Consider the following 21,289-nt stretch of genomic DNA (forward strand, 5'->3'; position numbering starts at 1 on the left):
ACCTTATCCGATGCCCTCCACTTCCAATCCAGCTTCCTGCTAATATGCCTTGGAAGGCAGTGGGAGATGATCTGAGTACTTGAGTTCCTGCCTTGCCTGTGGGAGACCAGGATGGAGTTCCTGCTCCTGAATTCAGCCTGGCCCAGCCCCAGCCGTTGCAGGTATTTGGGGAGTGAACCATTGGATAGAAGCTCTCTGCTTATCATTCTGTCATTCAAATGCCCAGAAGACAGAAACATTCAAGCACCTGCTTGAAGGGGCCATGCGGGGGCCCAAGACCCTCCTGGTTTCACCCACCACAGAGCTCAGTGAATGAATGGGTCCAGTGCCCACACACAGCTCCACACTGAGGACCTCTGCATCTTTGCTAACTCCTGGACTTCCTTGGCCAGCAGGTGTTTCTTGTGAACTCACCAGATAAGCGACCCGTTTTAATCACCATGCTCAGCTAGACACCTGAAGGCACTTCAAAACCACCAGAAACAAACCTGGAGACAGGTGAGAAAGACAACAAACCAAAAGCCTTTATCACTGGTTGTGATGTTTACTTTCCATTTTCATAGGAATGAATTAGGCCTCTAACATATTGATACCACAACATGGGCTTAAGGTTTATAGCATGCAGATGAAGCCACTAATACTGCACACAGGCGCCTGCAAAACCGCAGGCCCGTGTGCTTATTTATTCAGCATCTGTGCTGAGCTAGGGATCACTTCACTCATGGAAAAAAAACAGATCACCACAAGCAAAATGACTTTCTAAAACATTTTTCTCCTCAGTGAAAGAATCACATTTTCTGAAAGGGATTTCCAAGAGATCTAGCACACTGCTTTTGGAATTTTAAAAGTCTCATTACAAAAGCACATAGAACAGAGGGCAAGTGACATCATATCTGTCGATCAGAGGGCTGCTGTAAACACATGACAGGCTGTTAGGATCACACCGAGAAGTCTACTATCAGCATGCAGCTATGGTTGGGAGCAAGAGATCTACAAGAAAAACATCAAGTTAGTGACCTGCTGTGTCTCTTTGTGAGTATTAACAAAGAGTGAAAGGTTGTAATTTCAAAACCCCAAACATTCTTCATAGAAACAAACCACTGCTCGCCAACACCTTTTTCCTTTGGAATGTCAGTTGCTTTAGAAAAAAACCAAAAAGGTGGTGAAGGTTTCCTGGACTACCTTTGTTATTCATCTGAAATGCTTGGACAGAAAATTGGCCATCTGATACATGGCTTGGAAAATCAGACTCTACATATTTTACCAAACTAAATTAAATGTGTATGACATTTTCCACTGCCAATCGTTTTTAAATCTGAAAGACTCTAAGGATCTTAGGAAGAAAGTCCCATTTCATGCAATATCGTATTCTTACCACAAACATAATAAGCAAGTTAACAGAAAATACTTAAAATTATGTAACCATTTCAAACAAGAAACCCCACTAAAAACTAGAACAATGTTCTAATTTTTAAAGAAAGCATGACCAGGTAAGCAGATGGTGATGTTCATGAACTATTTAATGTTCTCATGAAAATTTATAACACCATATAGGAAGTATTACAGGGAAACATGCTCAACAGTGGGTGCTTCAATGATTTCCAAATTACACATGATCATATTAAGAACATCATTCACTATTGGCAGTCCTAAGATTTCTTAGGAATCTAAACATTTGGTCAGAGAAAGCAGAAACACAGTTGGTTGCTTATTAAGAGTCACAATGTAACAAATACACTGACATTATAGCTACAATTATACTAGTCACAATTTCAAATTGTACAAAAGAAAGCTTTAGTATGTGAAATCACAACATATTTATTTTCTGTAAAACCATTTTTAAAGAAAGAAAGATCTGTCAGTTAATTGGAAGCCAAAAAACAGACAGAAGAATGAAACTGACAAAGGCAGTCTTTAAAACATTTGTGGCTAATTATTGGCTAATTGTCAAAATATAACAGTTTTTGGTCCATGAGGCCATTGAGAAATCAAAGACAGATAAATTCAAAGTTCATGAAAAAAATTCCAATATTTATTAAAACATCTTTTTACAGAATGCTTTAGACACAAGAAGTATCTAATAAATAAAAGGCATGGCCAGATTAAAAAAAGAAGATCGTTTGCGATGACTGCCTCGGGTCTTATTTTGAAGGGCAGTAACAGAGGTTTTCCATGACTGTCAGGTGAAATACAATGATTACTTCTCATATTAATACTTATCAGAGTTTACTCCTTAATGTTGTCCTTTCAGGGCAGATATCATGGCCAAATCTGGCCTGCTGCCTGTTTCTGTAAAAAAGTTTTATTGGAACAGAGCCACACATATTCATTTACATATTGTTTGTGGCTGTCTTTATGCTGGAAAGGCAGAGGTGACCACAGTTCTCAAAATCTGAATGAGTCAGTGTAAGACACTTCACAGAGAAAGCTGGTCAACACCTGCCTTAGGGGAGACCCGGACAAGGCAAATAATGTTCATTTCTTTCCTATTTCTGACTATCCACTTTCTTCGAATGCACCTTGTGTCATATAGCTTTTTATACATTTTGTTTATTGAACACATGTTGTAAATATAACATCACAGGTGCATGTTCAGCTTTAGTTTACTTGAAACATAAGCTAATCTGGAGCATGATGTGTTTGAATTCTGCCAGCTCAGGAGTTGTCTGGGACTTAGATAATAATAAAGACGAAGGAGCCATGCTCCAAAGAATGACCAGAACATTGTACGTTTTATTTTATACTGACTAAGGAAGTTGGATGGTAAAAAGAATAACAACAGCAACAACAAAAAATGTATTTACTTTAGAATAAATGGCGTAAGTCAGGGGAAAACAGCTTAAAAGTTTTACACACACACACACACACACACACACACACACACACAACAGCCATTCTCCCATACAACACAAACTAAGACCTACAACATAAAGCATATTTGTTTTATAAATATATTACTGTATATATACACATAGATACATCCATAAAAGGTAAGTTAAATAATTATTTATATAATTAATACAACTTGTGTGTATTTTAAAATTGCAGTTCTATTAAAATTACCAAATTAATTTTTTAAAAATACCAGGAATAAAACCAGTGAAGAGTTACTTTCCATGTAAATGGTTCTAAATCTTATCATTGGTCATGCAGACCTCAGGCTTGGCTAACACTACTGAAAGAAACACAGTTCAATCCGGGAAAAGTCAGCCATCAACAATATTCTCTTTTCCCCAGTTTTAATGCTTCATAACAATTATGTGTGTGTATAGATATATAAAACACTTCTTTAGTTTTATACACATTTTCAAAGCTGAATTTTTGTGAAAGCAAAAGATTCATGTTTCCCCCAGTATCAAATAGTTTATAACAGTGGGCATGTCTTTGCATGTTTAGTCAATGACAGGCTCTGTCAGGAAACAAGGATCATACAAATGAGATGAAAAGTTTCTGTATCACATGCAAGACAGGTGGAAATACAAAAGACCAGTATTTGGCCATTGGGTACTGTTCCCTCTGGACTAAGACATACAGACTAGGGACTGCAAATCATGGTGGAAACTCCAGTCCCCTGTCCACCAATCAGAGGCAGAATACTTTAGACTAAGTAATTTTTTTCTTCCATAGGTTGATCACTTCTGGCAAGTTCACTACTTATTAACACATCTTTTTCTCTCTCTCCAGTTACATTTTTGGTCTTTGTTTTAGCAAATCTGATCAAGAGGGATTAGTGAGAAAGTATTGGCTAAAATGAAGGTCTGTGATTAGCTAGGATCTTAATCTAATGCTGGACTGCTTTTATTTACCGCTTTGATTAAAAAAACAAGACAAAAAGCAATCAGAAAAAAACAGAACATAGTATGCCCCTGACCACAAGAAAACCACTCTTGGTGAGCCCACAGTGAACGCCACTGAAGGATCCGAGAGTGGGTTAGCTCAGCACTAGTCACCTGGTTTGTGTGGCAGGAGGGGCTATGACTGTTCAAGAAAAATGACAGTCTGTTAAAAATATGAGAAAGTCAAATTAAAAGCATCATATACATGTCTTCTTACATGCCTTTTAAACAAATTTAGTAAGGTTTGGTAGAATCTTCAAATAATTTAAATATTAGAAGGAAGAAAATAGAAGTCAAACCTACATGTACAATTAAAAAGTGATTTCATACGGAAAAGAAGAAAGTCTCAGAAAATAACTACAAAGGTACTACATATTTGCAACCCGACTTATTTGTAACCCTAATTTTGGCACTTGTTTAGCCTCTACTTTAAACCTGTTTTATAGATAGTGACCAAGAGACTCAAGTGGAACAGTTTCAGAACGAGTGAGTAGGGTCGCTCTGGACAGACGCCACTCAGAATGGTTTGGGTGGCGTCACCTGTCTTATTGCAGGGGACAGAGGAGTACCACATTCACTGCAAACACAACAGCAATAATTGTGTAGAACACCACTTTCCTGAATTAAGTTTGCTGAACACGGTTCAGATTATTGGATATGTCAATATGCACAATGCCTTTTAGAAGCATTTACTGTATACCCAAATCCTACTTCATGCAACACACAGTGTCACACAAGTAGTGAAAATGTTATCCTAGTCAAAGGTGCTTGGACATTATTTTCAGGCAGCATTTTACCTTTATTTTAAGTTCACACTAGATAAGTTTTAGGAGAAAGAAAAATGCCAATAAATTTATTCAACATTTTAATATATTATATAAAACTAAGACAGACACTTGTATTTACCTAAATTGTTACTTTTATTTTCTACCCTATTCTAAATTTCAATTTTACTTTAAAATTTATATTTCAATAAGGGATAAAATGTTGCCCAAAAGTCTAATCATAGTTACACATTTGTGTTTTAACTAGATCTACAAATCAAAATAGCTCTTATAGTTAAAAAGATACAATTTGTATCAACAGTAAAAGGTACTTTCTGGTTTTTCAGGGTTTCATTTCAAACTGTAACAGGCAGAATCATCCCAGGGACCGGGGCGGGCCTTCAGGCAGACAGTGGAAGCAGATCTGAATGTGTCTATTACAACCAAGTTATGTCACTCTCACAACTGTCTGCCACTGATCGCAAAACCTGTCTTCTAGAAACTGCATGAAAGCATTCACTGCCAGCAAAGCCCATGACTCTGAAACCAGAAATATCCCTTACTAATACTAGAACAGACTTGAGTCTGGATCTAAAACTACACTATTTGTGGCAAGAATCTGGCCTTAATAATATAACAGGTCCCCCCCCCCCAAAAAAAAACCTATCTTCAGGAAAATGGAAAATATACAGTATCTTACAAAAAACTTAAGTTACCATTTACAACTTCTTCATCACCGTTTCTATAGTGCAGTTATCAATAAAGGTTGCATATCCTCAACACAGAAATTCACTCAGGCCAGTCTTGATAAATAGCAGGAAAGCTAAAGAGTATATTAAATATAAAAGTTGCATTGAGAATAATTAGATTCATTAAAAATAGGCCAGTACTGTAAAAGGGTTATTTTATCCAGTATTATTGTGCCCCCAAACAAAAAGACATACATATTGAAAATACAGGCTAAGGAAAATCTAGGAATTCCATTCCATTCCTACTGTCTAGAAGCACAGTAGAGCTGGGTAACAAAGCTCTAACATGTAACAGTGACGGCTTTTGCCTTATTCATGTAAAAAAAGGGGGGAACATTTTTTTTCATTGATTGCAACTGTTTTCTTTTTAAATCAACCATATTAAATTAACTAGTTTCTTAACAGAAAATAACTCAAACAAAAATGAAAAGTGCCATACTGAAACTCATTCTAATATATATGTGTGCGTGTATATATACATACATACATACATATATATAGTTGCCAATTTCAACTTATATTGGTAACTTACACTTTGTTTAAAATATAAAGTCAGTGCTGTAGTATATCTTTGTCTCTATAAATTATGATTATAGCACAAAGAAACCCACTTTCCCCAAAGAAAAATAACTTAAAAAGCTGTAAAAGATTCTAATTAAGCTTGGCTTAAAAAACCAGTTTGCTAGGTCTAGTCAAATGTTCCACATTCTGAAGATATTGTAATTGCTTGCAATTGATAGTTAAACTCCCAGTTAATAAAACATGAAACAAAGATAAAAAGTGCTGCATATAAACCCCTGATGCACCAAAGATTAATATCAAAGATCACAGATATATCTATTAAATCAAACTGGAAAAACTTCCAGCCAAAGATATAGTTTTAAAAAGCAAATGTTAAAAAAAGCTTGAATGTAAAACAATCCTGTGATATTTCCACTGTGTGGGGCTATAATACAGATTCCATGATACAGTATTTCACATAAATGGATACTACATGACCTCCTCGCTGGGAAGATCACATGTGCTATTGTAGCAAACCTCCCTCAGCATTTAAGCTGAACAAAAAACTACTAAACACCACAAAGATGCATCAGCTTTCAATAACCCATTTGGGATTTCTCCACCAAAATGGCTGCGGCGAGCTGCTGGGCGTCGGTCATGTGAGGATTCCTTTTCATGACGATTCTCACAAGGTCAGGTGGGAAGATGTTGCACAGGTTGATGTAGATCTTTTCTCGGCTGTCTTGATACCTCGGAGGATCCTGTGGCATTGCACAGTATGGCACTCGCCAGGTCTGCTCTTGCTGTTCAGGTAGGCTCTGGAAGGTGAACTGCTCATAGCACGGCTGTGTGGAGTTATCCGGCAAGGAGTAAGTCTGCCGATACCCATATGCCTCCATCCCATAACTGGGCCTCTCCCAGCTGCCCAGTCCTTCCTGGCGGGAATAAAGCTTCCTCTGTCTGGAAGGAGAGCTGTCGTACAGTCGAGAGTCTGAAATGCTGTCGATCCTTGTGGCTACAAGGGACCTGCCGAGGTGGGGTGCCTTAGAGTGTGTTGAACTTGGCGGGGAGGGGTAGTCCCCAGGACAGCTGGAGCGGGCACCCACAGCCGGGTGCTGCAGATGCATAGCCAAGTGCGCAAGAGGAGGCTTGTGATGGAACTTTGGTTCTTCATGACTGTAACTTTGCACTCTGGTTAAGGGATCGTGGAAATTCTGCAGGAAGGGTTGGGAATTAAGGCGGCTGTGAGGGTGCATGTGTTGACACTTCAGATTCTCTTCCAGCTGTGGGTCAGGAGAACTGACGTAGGAGCGGTCGTTGTAGCCCACGTAGGAGTCACTGCTCCCACAGCTCATGCTCCCTTCACTGCTGCAGTCAGAGGCTACAGAACTTATCCTGTAATCCGTGTCTAAAGAGAACCGCCTTTCAGGACTTCGTGGGCCTGAGATGCTCAGATTTGAATATGCGTTCATCATGGAGTAATATCCGATGTCAACTGGCGAGTCACATTTTGGATACTGTTCATAAGGCATTGGCGTTCCATGATTTTTGGTTGCCACCATCATTGGAGGATATTGTCCCTGCGGTCTTTGATCCTGAGGTGGGAAATGAACTCCAGATGGAAGGCCATTGCTTAAAGATGTAGTGCTTTGGGGTTTTGCCGTAGAAGTAGCCGGTATACTAACTAAGGAAGGTACAGACCTGGTTTCCAGTTTGTTTTTGGTGGGAAGCTTTTCTTCTAGGTCTTGGTAGACATGAGTCCTTATGCTTGGATCTGACTGCCTCTTGGGAGCACCTCGTTTGACATCACAAGCGCTATCAGCCTTAGTGCTGCAAGGGACACTGTTGCTTTTCACCAGTCCTCCTTCATTGGCAGTTTTGGCCACTGTGTTTCTAGACATGGCTCGAAGTTCGTCAGCCACTGAGCGCTGAGGCTGACTGCCCCTCTCGGGATGGTAGTATTTGCACTTGTGTCCGTAGGTGCACTTCTTTCCTATAAAGGGTAAGATTAATTAGGCAAAGGGACATCCAATCAGATCCTGAAAATCCAAGGCAGCCCTGCTATTTGAACCTTAAAAGAGATAAAGTTGGGTCTGGCACAGTGGCCTAATGGCTAAAGTCCTTGCCTTGAACATGCTGGGATCCCATATGGGTGCTGGTTCTAATCCCAGGAGCTCCACTTCCCATCCAGTTCCTTACTTGTGGCCTGGGTAAGCAGTTGAGGATGGCCCAATGACTTGGGACCCTGTACGCACATGGGAGACCTGGAAGAGGTTCCTGGCTTCTGGCTTCAGATCGGCATAACACCGGCCATTGCAGCTCACTTGGGGAGTGAATCATCGGATGGAAGATCTTCCTCTCTGTCTCTCCTCCTCTCTGTATATCTGTCTTTCCAATAAAAATAAATAAATCTTTTTTTTAAAAGAGATAAAGTCAGGGAGAGGAGAGGTGCTCAGTATTCCTGATTCTTATTATTAATATCTGTACAGTGCCTGCTGTGGTAGCCTAGTGGCTAAACCTTGCCTTGCATACACCAGGATCCCATATGGGTACTGGTTCGTATTCCAGTTGCTCCACTTCTCAACCAGCTTCCTGCTTGTGGCCTGGGAAAGCAGTCAAGGATGGTCCAAAGCCTTGGGACCCTATACACACATGGGAGAGCTGGAAGAAATGTCTGGCTTTGGATCTACTCAGCTCTGGCCATTGCACCCACTTGGGGAGTGAACCAGTGGATGGAAATCTTTTTGTCTGTCCTCTCTGTAAATCTTGTATTCCAATAAAAAAAAAATCTTAAAAAAAAAGCAGTACAGAAGTTGGCGGAAGACAAATAATCACCTATGAGTTTTGGGCTAATATTCCACTTTCTCAAATCATACCTGGCTCTTCCATCTGCAGCTAGATATAAGAACTGCAGTTTTTTATGCACCTGAAAGCTAACTTCATGTAGGATTACCTGAGTTTTTCAAATCGTTTTTCAATTTGAGCAATACACTTACATTGAATCCACTACTAACAATAACTCTCTATTGGCTAACATTTTCTTGAATTTGATTATAATAAAAAGAACCACATTCTATGTCATGTAAAGTTTTTAGTATTGGGTCTGGTATAATGGCTCAACTGTCTAATCCTCCCCTTACAAAACGCCCAGGATCCCATATGCACACCAGGTTGGATCCTGGCTGTTCCACTTCCCATCCAGCTCCCTGCTTGTGGCCTGGGAAAGCAGTGGAAGATGGCCCGAGACCTTGGAACCCTGCTCCCACGTGGGACACCCAGAAGCACCTGGCTCCTTGCCTCAGATTAGCTCAGCTCTGGCTGTTGTGGCCATTTGGGGAGTGAACCAGCATTTGAAAGATAACTCTCTTTTTCCTTTCCAATAAAAAGTAAATAAATCTTCAGTAACATTGTGTGTGGAGGTTATCTATTATATATCCATAGAAAAAGGTACCATATGGACAGGGCTGCTTTTTGTGTTCAGGAACAATAGGTTTCTTCCTCAGGAAATTATCCAGACTTGGGCCATGTCTACCAAGAGGGTCATCTGGGGGCATGAACCTGCCAAGGAGATAATAAAACATGGTTTGTAATTCTAACAATACAATACACACATTTGTTTGCTCTGATGTTATTTTTCCAAAATTTTAATCCCAGTGTTTTGAGTTGACATTTACAGAATAAGAAAATGAGTATATGAGGTTCTTTTCTTAATGAAAACAAAATGTTTCAATCTGAACTTGTATTTGTTTTAATTTAACCATGTGTCCAGTCTAACATGTAGTAATTAATTCTTTTCCTCAGTGTTTGGATTTTGTAAGGACTTTGGAAAACAATTGCAATGACATTTTAGCTTCACAAATATTAATCTTGTAAAGTCAAAGCAAACAGGTGGGGAATGAGCAGCTGTGGAAGACGAGGGCAGGTGGCAGGATGCCATGGGAAGAGGAGACTTAGCAAGCGCTGATTATTGGACACTTTACACACACTTCTTCACGTCATCCTAACTATAATCCCAGTAAGCAGCTCCACTTTACAAAGTATTATTTTTCCAGTTTAGGTTCAGGTGAGTAAATTCATTTTAACTAACGTACATGCTACATCAAGAGTCTATTATAAGTAACTCCAAAATCTCCAAAAATCTATTCTCTTCTAAATTACACAATGTGCATCTCAACTGGGGGGGTGGAGGAATAAACCTTACACAGGCAAACTTACTATTCTGGAGTGATTGCTCAACGAATGGAGGAAAGAATTCATGGCATGCCTAACCAAATGAAAGTAAGAGTAGAGAATGCTACTACTTTAACATGCCATTGTTCATATCTGAAACGAACACAAGCATTCACCTATAAAATGTGAAGAATGTAAATACCATCTGAGCTCATATGGTATTTATTTAGCAAACAAAGTGCTTATTATCAAAGTAATATGGCAACATTAAAGGTAAGACAATAGAAGATAAAGTCACTCTAGTTCACAATTTCAAATCATTTTCCATGTGTATGTTGGATTTGTCATTGTCCGAATTGTTACAACATTTAGTTTTAATTAAATTCTACCATACGCTTTTTTTAACATGAATTTTTTTGTATTTCTTAGTAGCTTTTAAAATAAAACATTCTGAACAACAGAATAATATTCCAGCAAGAGTTGATTTCTCTGTTGTATAGTTGGTTGCCTTTGAATCCTTGCAATCATAAGCAGTGTGATAAGCAATGAACATATCTGGTGTTTCTTTTTTCTTCATTTTAGATCCTAAGAATTGAGAGGGCCAAGCGTGGTGGCCTAGCGGCTAAAGTCCTCGTTTGAATGCGCCAAGATCCCATATGGGCGCCAGTTCTAATCTTAGCCTGGGAAAGAAGTCGAGGACAGCCCAGAGCTTTGGGACCCTGCACCAGTATGGGAGACCCAGAAGAACTTCTGTCTCCTGACTTCGGATTGGCTTAGCTCTACCCGTTGTGGTCACTTAGGGAGTGAATCACTGGACAAAAGATCTTCCTCTCTGTCTCTCTTCCTCCCTATATATGTTTGACTTTGTAATAATAATAATAATAATAATAATAATAATAATAATAATGAATTGAGCTTACTGGGTTGACAGAGTCGCATACTTTTGAAGGCTGTGCTAATTAATATGTGCTAACCTGCACATCAATGTATATGCATCTTTAACAGTATAAGGTGTGTTGTGAAGTCCATATGTGATAAAAATATATTCTTTTTAGATATGGTTTACATTTGATTGGCCACAGGTGCACTTTTTCTACATATTTATACAAGCATTTACTTCTCATGAGAAATGCTTGTTTATGTCAATTTGTTCAGTTGTGACTAGACTAAAACTGGTAAACCCAACTTTAAAAATTCTGTCTTTTGTAGGCTACCAGTGCTGTAATTTTGAGCCATAGTTTCTTAGGGGCACAGATGGGAATTCCCCCTCTGTCAGCTTTCCCAGGTTCCTAGAGGAAGTCTCAACAAAACCGTGCCTCACATGCTCTGTTAGTGACAGGCAGGGCAAGGCAGGGTAGGGCCTAGCTCTCCCACCGGGCCTCCTGTGGCATAGCTTTATAATTTGCGACTCGTGCTGAGAATCTGTGTGGAAGCTGACCTCAGAAACCTGTCTTTAGAGCTGTGTAAGTAGTACAAGCGGGAGGATTCCACAGCAGTTGCCAGGGGCAGCTAGGCTTTCAGGGAAGCCACCTCGCCAGCGGGTTGAGGAAATGGCTTTACTTACTTGTCATTGACAAAGGAATACATCAATAATCGCTCGTCTATGAACTTCTTCCATTCTGGTTTCTCGTTAGCCAAATCCCTGTAGTTATCATTGGACACAATGATACCGTCTGACTCAAACGCCAGCTTCACGATGAACCTGTCGTCATAGCACACCACGCGTCTCCCCTGGACTCGCCGGGACGGTGTAAACACTAGGATTTTCTCCTTTTCTAATTTACGTAAAATTTCCTGATCTGCCAAAACAGCAAGAGACAAATTTTAGAAATAAATACAAACATATCAAGTATGGTGATTTTCATACAATCGTTTTGTGAACTGGAATGCATATAATCATTTAATTAGGGATTATGATTTACCGTTCATAGAAATAGCATAATTTGCAATTCCCATTATTTTTCATTAAGAATTTCAATCATAAGAACTTTAAGTCTAGTTTAAAGGCATAACACTTCAATATAAGCAAATTCTGATTTTCATTGAATGGAGCTTTTGTGTAAGAGGTGGAGCCACCAGCACAGCACGGTGACCAGCTTCCTACCCATCCTTTCTGGAAGGCCACTCCAACCACGCAGCTGTGCATGTACAGGCAAGAACAACAAGTCCCTAACCTCCAAAGTCCGTGTGTTTGAAAGCTGTTCTATTACTTTTGAAAGGAAGAGAAAGAGGGAGGGAGAGAGGGAAAGAGAGAGGGTTAGAGAGGAGAAAGAGGAGGAAAGATGAGGAGGAAAAGAGACAGAAGATGCTTCCCATCTGTTGGTTCATATCCCAAATGTCCACAGTGGTCTAGTTTGGGTTGGGGCTGTGCTCAGGAATCAGCAACTCAGTCGAGGTTTCCCACACAGCTATCACCTCTTGCCTCCCAGGTTCTGTGTCACTGAGGAACTAGAACCAAGATTTGGAGCTGGGTTTAGAACCCAGGCACAAGCCGGCACAATAGCATAATGGTTAAGGTCCTCGCCTTGAACGCCCGGGATCCCATATGGATGCCAGTTCTAATCCCGGCAACTCCACTTCCCATCTAGCTCCCTGCTTGTGGCCTGGGAAAGCAGTTGCAGTTGAGGATGGCCCAAAGCCTTGGGACCCTGCACCCGTGAGGGAGACCCGGAAAGAAGTTTCTGGCTCCTGGCTTTGGATCAGCGTAGCTCTGGCTATTGCGGCCACTCCGGGGAGTGAATCATCGGATGGAAGATCTTCCTCTCTGTCTCTCCTCCTCTCTGTACATCTGCCTTTCCAATAAAATAAATACATCCTAAAAAAAAAAAAAAGAACCCAGGCACACTAATGGGAGATGTGGGAATCTTAGATGCTGAACCAAATGTCTGCTCCCTTCTTAAAAAATACATTCTCTGAGTCTTTTTTTTTTAAATTCACAAATGTGATGGTAAAAGAGCCTGGAAGGAAATAACAGAGACAATCAAGGTAGCAAAGGGAAATTTTTTAAAAAGATGTATACATTCATTTGAAAGAGCTATATAGAGAAGGGGCGAGACAGAAAGATCCTCCAACCACTGGCTCACTCCCCAAGGGACAGCAACAGCCAGAGCTGATTCAGGCCAGGAGCTTCATTCATACCCCCACATGGGTGGCAGGGATGCAAGCGTTTGCATTATCTTCAGTTGCTTTTCATTGGCCATTAGCAGGGAGTTGGGTAGGAAGTATGGCATCTGGGATGCCAGAATCCCAGGCAGTGGCTTTACTTGCTAAGCCACAGTAATTTTGGGGGGAAAAAATCTTAAAATACAAGTAGTTAAGAGAATAGAGCAGCGAGGCCACATGTGTTGCTAGTGACATGGCTATTAACTGTTTTGTGCTGTTTCCTATGAAACAGGTGTGACAACTAGTTCTATTTTATTAAAAAAATTCCGTCTTTGGGGCTGGCAATTGGCCTAGTAGTGAAGTTGCTGGTTTAGATGCCCACATCCTGCATCAGAGTACTTGTGCTCAGCTGCTGCTCCTGGCTCCTGATTTTGGTCTCCTGCTGTTATGGACCCTGAGGGGCAGCAAACGGTGGCCCAAGGGGCAGGGTTCCAGCAACCCATAAGGAAGACCTAGACTGAATTCCTGGCTCCTAACCTTAGCTGCCTGGCTGTTGTGGAGATCTGGTGGAGTAAACCAACGGAAAGAAGTTCTTTCACTTTGCCTCTCTGCCTCTTTGCATCTCTTCAAGGGACAACTGCTATGTCTACTCGGTGGTGCACGCCATGCTCGGTGTCACCAGCAGCAGAGATGAAGCATGGTCGGTCCTGAGACACGTCAGAGTCTCAGCGCAGTGGACAAACAGGTCAACCAGAAAGCAGGATTGTAGATGCCGTCACAGGAGTACAGCAGAGTGTGTAGGGCAGGGAATGAAGAGTGACATGGGTCTGCTCTAACACTGGCAGATAGGTTTTACAGTATTCCTGACAACCAGGTTCGGGAAGACTGGAACTTTAGTTTAGAAAAGTGGCAGGGCAACAGAAAGAAATGTGGGCATTAAAACCTAAAAAAGAAAAGAAATCATAGATAAATCTCAGGTGCTATTGCGTTCCACATGAGGCAGTCACAAATGCTGCTGACAGGTTATGGGGAGAAACGCGTTAGCAAGTGTCAAGAATCCCTAGCAGTATGCCTGCCAGCAGCCTCTTCTTAAACACTGTGCTCTTCTACTTAATGTTAACAGATGCACATAACTGTTGATCTTTCAAAAAAAAAAAATCCAAAGAAAACCAACATGAAATCCAAAGCTCAGGCCCAATTAGAGTCTTTGGCACATTAGGATTACTTGATGTGTTTCCCTGATGGGCACTGGCAGGGCAGACATCACATCTCATTCATCCTTGTACCCATCAGCACCCAGCCAGCGCATGAGGTGTGTCAGTAGTTGCTCAATGTCTGTGAAGTGAGAGCAGGCACAATCTACTAAGAGACCATGCTCACAGCTAAGCCACAGCACGGTATCATCCCTGAGAGTGTTTACTCCTCTGTGGTATGTCTTAAACATCACTGAAGAGAGGGGAGGAGCCAGTGTGTCTGCCTCATGGGGATTATTAGCTTAGTTTGCATTTCTTCAGCAGCTGGTGAAGTCGGACCGACGCTAGTTAGAATCACACGCAAACAGCTTTAACTTAAAGACGTGCTCAGCATAGTTGATAATTCACTAAATCTCTCCTCCTTGGAACCGTGCCTCATAGACAGCTACAGCCTGTGAGATATTTGTTAAATGAATGGGAAAAGTGCTAGACTGGATCTAAGACTGACAACTTTAAGATTTTTTTTTTTGTTGTTTCTGCTTTTATAGCAGGTTTCTTCCTTGGTGCCGTGGAAGACTACAGGATTACTCAATTTATTGGGTATTATCTGGAAGAGGGCTTTTGTCAAGAAAATCATTCAGTGCTGGTGCTGTGGTGCAGCGGTTTATGGTGCTGCTTGCATTGCCAGCATCCCGGATGGGCACTGCTTTGAGTCCTGGTGGATGCACTTCCAATACAGGTCCCTGCTAATGCACCTGGGAAAGCAGCAGAAGATGGGCCAAGTGCTTGGGCCCCTGCACTCATGTGGGGAGACTCAAAAGAAGCTCTTGGCTCTCACTTGTGGCTGGGCCTGGCTTAGCCATTTGGTAAGTGAACCAGGCGATGACGGAAGCTCTCTGTCTCTAACTGTGCCTTTCAAATAATTAAAATAATTCTTAAAAAAGAAAGAAAATTACTGCCTTGAGGGGTATTAGCTTGGGTAGTTCTATCATTTTGTAAAGGAAACTGCACAGAGACACACTCTGGAGACCCAGCAGGATGGCACTTTAAAACCAAACCCGGCCACCCCTTGCACTCTGTCCTTCCGGGCCCCGCCTCTTGCTTTGCCAAACCCTTTCATGCTCAGGAAGCTTTCATTTACATATGATTTTTATTAGTTTATCTAATGCTAATTTTATACAGCACATGAGAAAATTGGGGTCTAAAGAGGTTCAGTGTCTTGCTCTAGTGAGTGGCAAAGCCAGAATTTGAATCTAGGTACCCTGACTGCTTGTTGACTGTGCGTGTTACAATTTTCCAAAGTCTGAAGTCAAAATTTCCACACAGCTGAAGAGCAACAACAACAACAACAACAACAACAAAACGACATGAAGCAAGGGCTGGCATTTGGTTAACAAAAATCAGATTTTCAAAATTTGAAAATAACTTAAATGTCCCACCCAAGAGAATGTGAGAGTCACACACACTGAGCAGACAGAAACAAGGCATCTGACAATACCAACATCTGCATGAGCCTAACATGGAAGCCAGTGCGAAGCGCCTCTGGTACCGAGCGAGCTCACCTGTGATGAGAGCATCAGGCCGGGACTGCTCCTTCCTCCAAGCAGGGACAAACACTGTAATATCCTTGTGGCCTCTTTCCAAAAACCAATCCACTGCCAATTTTATTCCTCGGCAGGAAAACACTTCTTTGTTTCCATGGCTGAAAGATTGTTTTAGAACACTTAAAACACGACAAAACCTAAATTCAATTTAATTGAAATACGTAAACAGAAATGATCACATAATTACACAGTAATACAGGATTTCAATGTAAGATGTGGTTGTATAGCGCAGAAAAACAGTAAGATGACTTAAAATCAAGATCTGTGACAAAAAAAAATAAAATTTGGATGATCACTGTATGCAGAATAATGAAAACCGAGTTTTCAAGTGAAAAGCTGTACAGGTGAACTAGTCAAGAAGGACTAGTTTTTTTCTATTAGGACACGGGGTGTTCCCTGCTGGTCTACTGGTTAGGATTCAGTGCTCTCAAAAGAACAGGAGAAATGCGAAGTGCTTTAACCTCAGAAAGGACAATTTTAGTCAAAGGTAATATCGTCACAGAAAAATACCCATAAAAAGAGTGGGGTGGAATACTTGTGAGTTTCTGAAAACCTTTCTCCCTCAAGAGGTTTTATGGGTACATTTCATTTAGTGACTCAGCAACATGCAAAGTTAAACAAAACAGCACACAATTAAAAGGGAAAACACGTTCACAAGGCTTAATCTCAAACAAGAAACACTTTCCAAATCCCACAATGAGAAGCCACCTAGCTTCTGTTCAAATAAGACTGTGTTGGACAAGAATTAATGGTGACAAAAGGGCATTCAAGATTGGATTAGCAGTCTCAGGCTCTCCAAGAAAATATCCAACTAGGAGTGCAGGTGTTCAGTAAGCATTTATCTAGTAGGAGCCCCTCCGCCCCAACCTGGGTACACTTGATCCTAACAAGTTAAAAATAACACTCACTCCAATCTTTTTGAAGAAAAGGCTTCCTGCTTTGAATGCAATTAGCTATCTTCACTTAATGGTGGAGCTCTGTTTTTTTACAGGTATTTCTACTTCCTAAGAGGGCTCAATGAAAGAATGCTTTGTTAACTTCTGGCATAAATCAAACATTAGGTATCTGGAAATACTGTTCCAGGGGGTCTCTGGGAAGCTCTAGAATGGTCTAATACAGGATTAGACCTTTTTGATATGAAATGGAAACTGATCCACTCGCTTTACAGATGTGGAAGGCTACAGGTGCAAACACAGAGCTTGCTGATGGTTTAACAGACCTGCCTTAACAGTCCAGGAAAATGTGAGATGTGAAACCAAACGCACTGGCCGGTGCAGAGAACACGATAAGGGAAGGGAGAGTCTGAGGCCACATGCTCTACGTCACAAGGGATACTTGATAGTCCAGCCAACAGCCCGGCAAAAGGGAAAAACATGGAAGACTTCACAGGAAAGACTGCGATTTAATTAGTCATATGATAACCTATAGAAAATGATGCTGGCTCTTGAGAGAACATCATCTTATATCAACAATTCTTAAATACTTAAGAATTCAATTTGTGAAAAAATCTTACTGTGCTGTTACTCAGTACTAAGACTAAGAAACTGACCGACTTAGGCTTTTCCTAGAAAACTAGCAACACTCGATTTCCCGAGAGTTAAGGATTTAATTACTTCTGGCTCTAAAAACAGGCCTACATAAATTCTGGTTTGGGCAATAATAATGTTTACTTGCTCCAGAAATAGAAGTCCCCACCCACTAATTAAAGAACCTTCATGAAAAGTGTGTAAACACAGATCATTTACAGTCATCAACAGTGTTCTGCCGACTCTAGAGATACCAAACAGGATATTGTCCCTGGCAATTGCCATCATTCAGGCTGCCCTCAGCATCCTACCCTCTCCTGCAGCACACCCAAGGGAGAAAACAGGCCTGAGGACGGGAAGTGACACACCGAGTGTGAGCAGGCTCTGCTGCTAAACGGATAGATCCATACTGATCGCCAACCTTGTGTCCGGAGGGAAAAAATCATTCCCATCTATTTTAATAACTGAAGCCAAAGTGGTCTGTTATTTGCAACTGAACATATCCTAACTGCAATGGGAGGCATACCATAAACCAAAAGAAAATTGACTCTGCTGTATCAATACCAGCAGTAAGAACATTTTAAGGCTAAAACATTATCAGAGACAAAAAAAGTTATCACATTATAGTAAAAAAGACAGCCCACAAGGAGTTAGAATAATTCCGAACTCTGTCTTCCTAATAGCAAGATGAAAGATCTCAGGATTTCTAGAAGAAATGAATACATGTTTGGTCTTAACAATTGACAGATGGAGAAAGTCTGTAATAAGGAGACAGATAATTGCAACAATTGTATATGAGCTTGGTATAATGGACATACATAAATAACATAAATTCTGGAGGATGTTACAAAAGAGAAAGTTTGAGTTCACTCTCCAGATAGCTGTAAAGGCCAGCACTGGGTCAGGCCAAAGTCAGAAGCGAGGAGTTTCATCCAGGTCTCTCAGGAGGGTGGCAGGGACCCATATGCTTTGGTTATCTTCTGTTGGTTCTCTTGACCAATCACAGGAAGTTGGGTCAGAAGTGCAGCAGCTGGGACACGAACTGGTGCTAACATGGGATGCCAACACTGCAAGCAGCAGCTTAATGCACTCTGCCACAGTCTGACCCCTTTCTGTTGCTTTTTTTTTTTCCAGGCACTAGTAGGGATCTGGGTCAGAGATGCAGCAGCCAGGATGTAAACTGGGCATCCATGTGGGAGGCCCAGCAACACAGGTGGTAGCTTTACCCACTACACCAGCATACCAGACCCACACTATCTCTGTAAAAAAAAAGCACACAATCAAATGCCATCAAGGACAAGGTAGACAGAACTGAGCACATGAAAGTTATTTACACAAAAGACTCAATAATAAAAAGTCACAGGTTGGGAGAAGATATTTTCGACACATAGGAACATCAAAAGGTTAGTGTCCAAAATATATTAGGTATTCTTATATCAAAATAGGTACCAGTTTTTTTAAGGCAAAAAGATCTGAATAGTCAATTCATAGAAGAAACTCAAATGACCAATAAATATATGAAAAGATGCTCCCTAGCAGGGAAATGCAAATTAAAGGCAAAATGAGACACTATTTCTCACTCATCAGATTGGTAAAAATAAAGTCTGCAAACACCAGATGTTGCCAAGAATGTGTTAAAGTGGGAACTCAGACATTACAGGTGGGAGTGTAAATTGGTGTAACTATTTGGGAAATCTATTTGTCATATTTTATGAAGTTGAAGCATGCTTTTTCTAAAACACTGCAATTCCACATCCAGGTATAGTAAAACCCCACAGTAATCTTTTTAAAAGATTTATTCTTATTAATTTTTTGTATTTTAAAAGGCAGAGTTACAGAGAGAGTAAGAGCAAAATCTTTCATCTGCTGATTTGCTATCCACATGGTCGCATTGACCAGACTGGGCTGGTCTGAAAGCAGGAGCTAGGACGTTCTTCCAGGTCTCCCATTTGGGTGCAGGGACCCACTTGGGCCATCCTCCGCTGCCTTCCCAGGCCATTAGCAGGGAGCTGGATCTGAAGTGGAGCCATTTGGACTAGAACTGGCACCTACATAGGATGCTGACACTGCTCATGGTGGCTTAGTTTGCAACACCATGGTGCCAGCCTCTCCCACAATAATTTTAAGTTAGATTTAATGTAATTACCAATTAGGTTTTCATCCTCTCCCAAAATTTAGGCTTCAAAAGGGGGCAAGATAATGCACCATCTTGTACAGTAAGAGACAGAGGCAGGCAAGGGGAGGTGTGTGGGCTAGACTTCTAATCTGGCCAAGAACACTAACTAGGAAAACTCCTGGATTAGAGTGACTGCTGTTGTCTTTGAAGTTCCTATCAGTCATCAAGATCCAGGCTCATCCCTAGGAATAGTTAAGGTTGAGCAAATAATCACAGGTGGCTCTTATCTGAAGTTGGAATTTAACACTAGGAGGGATATTGGGAGGCTGAGCTTTGACCTTTCCAAAGCCCACACAGGGATGTGACCAATCACAGTCCTAGATGCAGTCTCCACAGTGAGTCATAAAACCAGTGTCACCTGATAAAGAATTAAGAAAAATAGGACATTGGGTTGTGTGCACTGCAGCTGCTAACAAACGTTAACTCTCTGCTGACTTAGCTTCAATTCCAGGGAAGAAGGTTCCCCATAATCCCGGGGCATGGATGTGCTTTCCACATGCTTCAGGAGTTCTGTGCTCAACAATCAGATCAGCTGACTATAATGACCAATGCTCCTTTGGCTCTCAATTTCTCTTTTATTCTAACAATCTGGCAATAAGGAAGTCAGTACACCTAAAGCAAGACTTTTGCTAGTTGAATTCACTCGGTTTGTGCTTACTTCTCACTGGGTAAGAGGTTTTGACTTTATTAGAATGTCTCCTCCTGGCCACTTGTGCTCTTTGGGGATTGGGTTCATGGGGAAACTCCCAAACTCTTACGGGGAATTTTGAGGTATTCAAATTTCTGAGCAAAATGGGTAATATGAGCTTCAAGACTCTCTCTGATTCACTGCTAATCATAATAATAGAAAAATAGGAGAAGCCCACAATGTTGTCTGTAGATCTCTTTCTTAAAGATAAAAGACTTATTTCATTCAGCCATGTCTGGAATAGGTAGACTTTTAAAAATCCTGCTTTGTAATGGTCAGAGGAAGTTTCTTTTGAAGCAAACTGGTGGGTTCAAGAAGATTCTTAGAAAAATCTTACTCAGGATAAAAGGATTATTGATGTCTCTGGCTCTCAGAAAATCAGAGAATAAGCCAATCAGCCCTTGGCCCTTCTCCTTCTGTTACTTCTACTTCAGTCCTTTCAGCTTCAGTCTGGGTCTAGGCAATGTGGCAATGCATGCATGGTTCCTGATGTCCATAACATCTGGGAACCACTTCCCCTTGCAGGGAGGAGAGGTGCCATCTTCATCAGAACATTCTAACATGGTTTCTATCTCCAACACTCTTTTAAACTGGACAAATCAAAATGCAGCTGGAGAAGCAGAAACGACGAACAGGAAGGAACAGGAGCTGGAGAACTTGGATTACAGGGGAAACAAAACCAAAGGCGTCGGGACACTAAACAGCAAAACGAGACCAAAACTATAATGCCATTTTTATCTCTGTGTGGAAAGACATTGGCCCTATCCTCTTGGAACTCGTAGTACTCAATTAAAAAAAAAATCTTTATTTATTTGAAAGGCAGCGTTATTGAGAGAGGGGGAATGACAGATCTCCTGTTTGCTGATTCACTTTCCAGACGGCTACAATCCCAGGTGCTAGGCCAGCCCAAAGCCAGGAGCCAGGAGCTTCACTCAGGTCTCCAATGTCGGTGACAGGGGTCAATCACTTGATCTGTCTCC

At 41.1% G+C, this 21,289-nt stretch overlaps 1 protein-coding gene across 2 annotated transcripts in view; it reads right to left on the minus strand.

Annotated features, from left to right (window-relative positions):
* Nucleotides 1-1,502: 1,502 nt before the first annotated feature.
* ZC3H12C (zinc finger CCCH-type containing 12C) overlaps nucleotides 1,503-21,289 on the minus strand; it is a 70,734-nt gene continuing 50,947 nt past the window's right edge. For both annotated transcript variants that reach the window (XM_058663945.1, XM_058663946.1), the window contains exons 3-6: nucleotides 15,878-16,017; nucleotides 11,585-11,819; nucleotides 9,302-9,408; nucleotides 1,503-7,843 (exon numbers count right to left, since the gene is read on the minus strand). In XM_058663945.1, coding sequence (XP_058519928.1) covers nucleotides 6,447-7,843; nucleotides 9,302-9,408; nucleotides 11,585-11,819; nucleotides 15,878-16,017 — 1,879 coding nt within the window. In that variant the 3' untranslated portion in view covers nucleotides 1,503-6,446. The remainder of the gene's footprint in view (nucleotides 7,844-9,301; nucleotides 9,409-11,584; nucleotides 11,820-15,877; nucleotides 16,018-21,289) is intronic.

This window comes from Ochotona princeps, chromosome 4, assembly GCF_030435755.1.
Source record: "Ochotona princeps isolate mOchPri1 chromosome 4, mOchPri1.hap1, whole genome shotgun sequence".
In the NCBI taxonomy this organism is placed as follows: Eukaryota; Metazoa; Chordata; class Mammalia; order Lagomorpha; family Ochotonidae; genus Ochotona; species Ochotona princeps.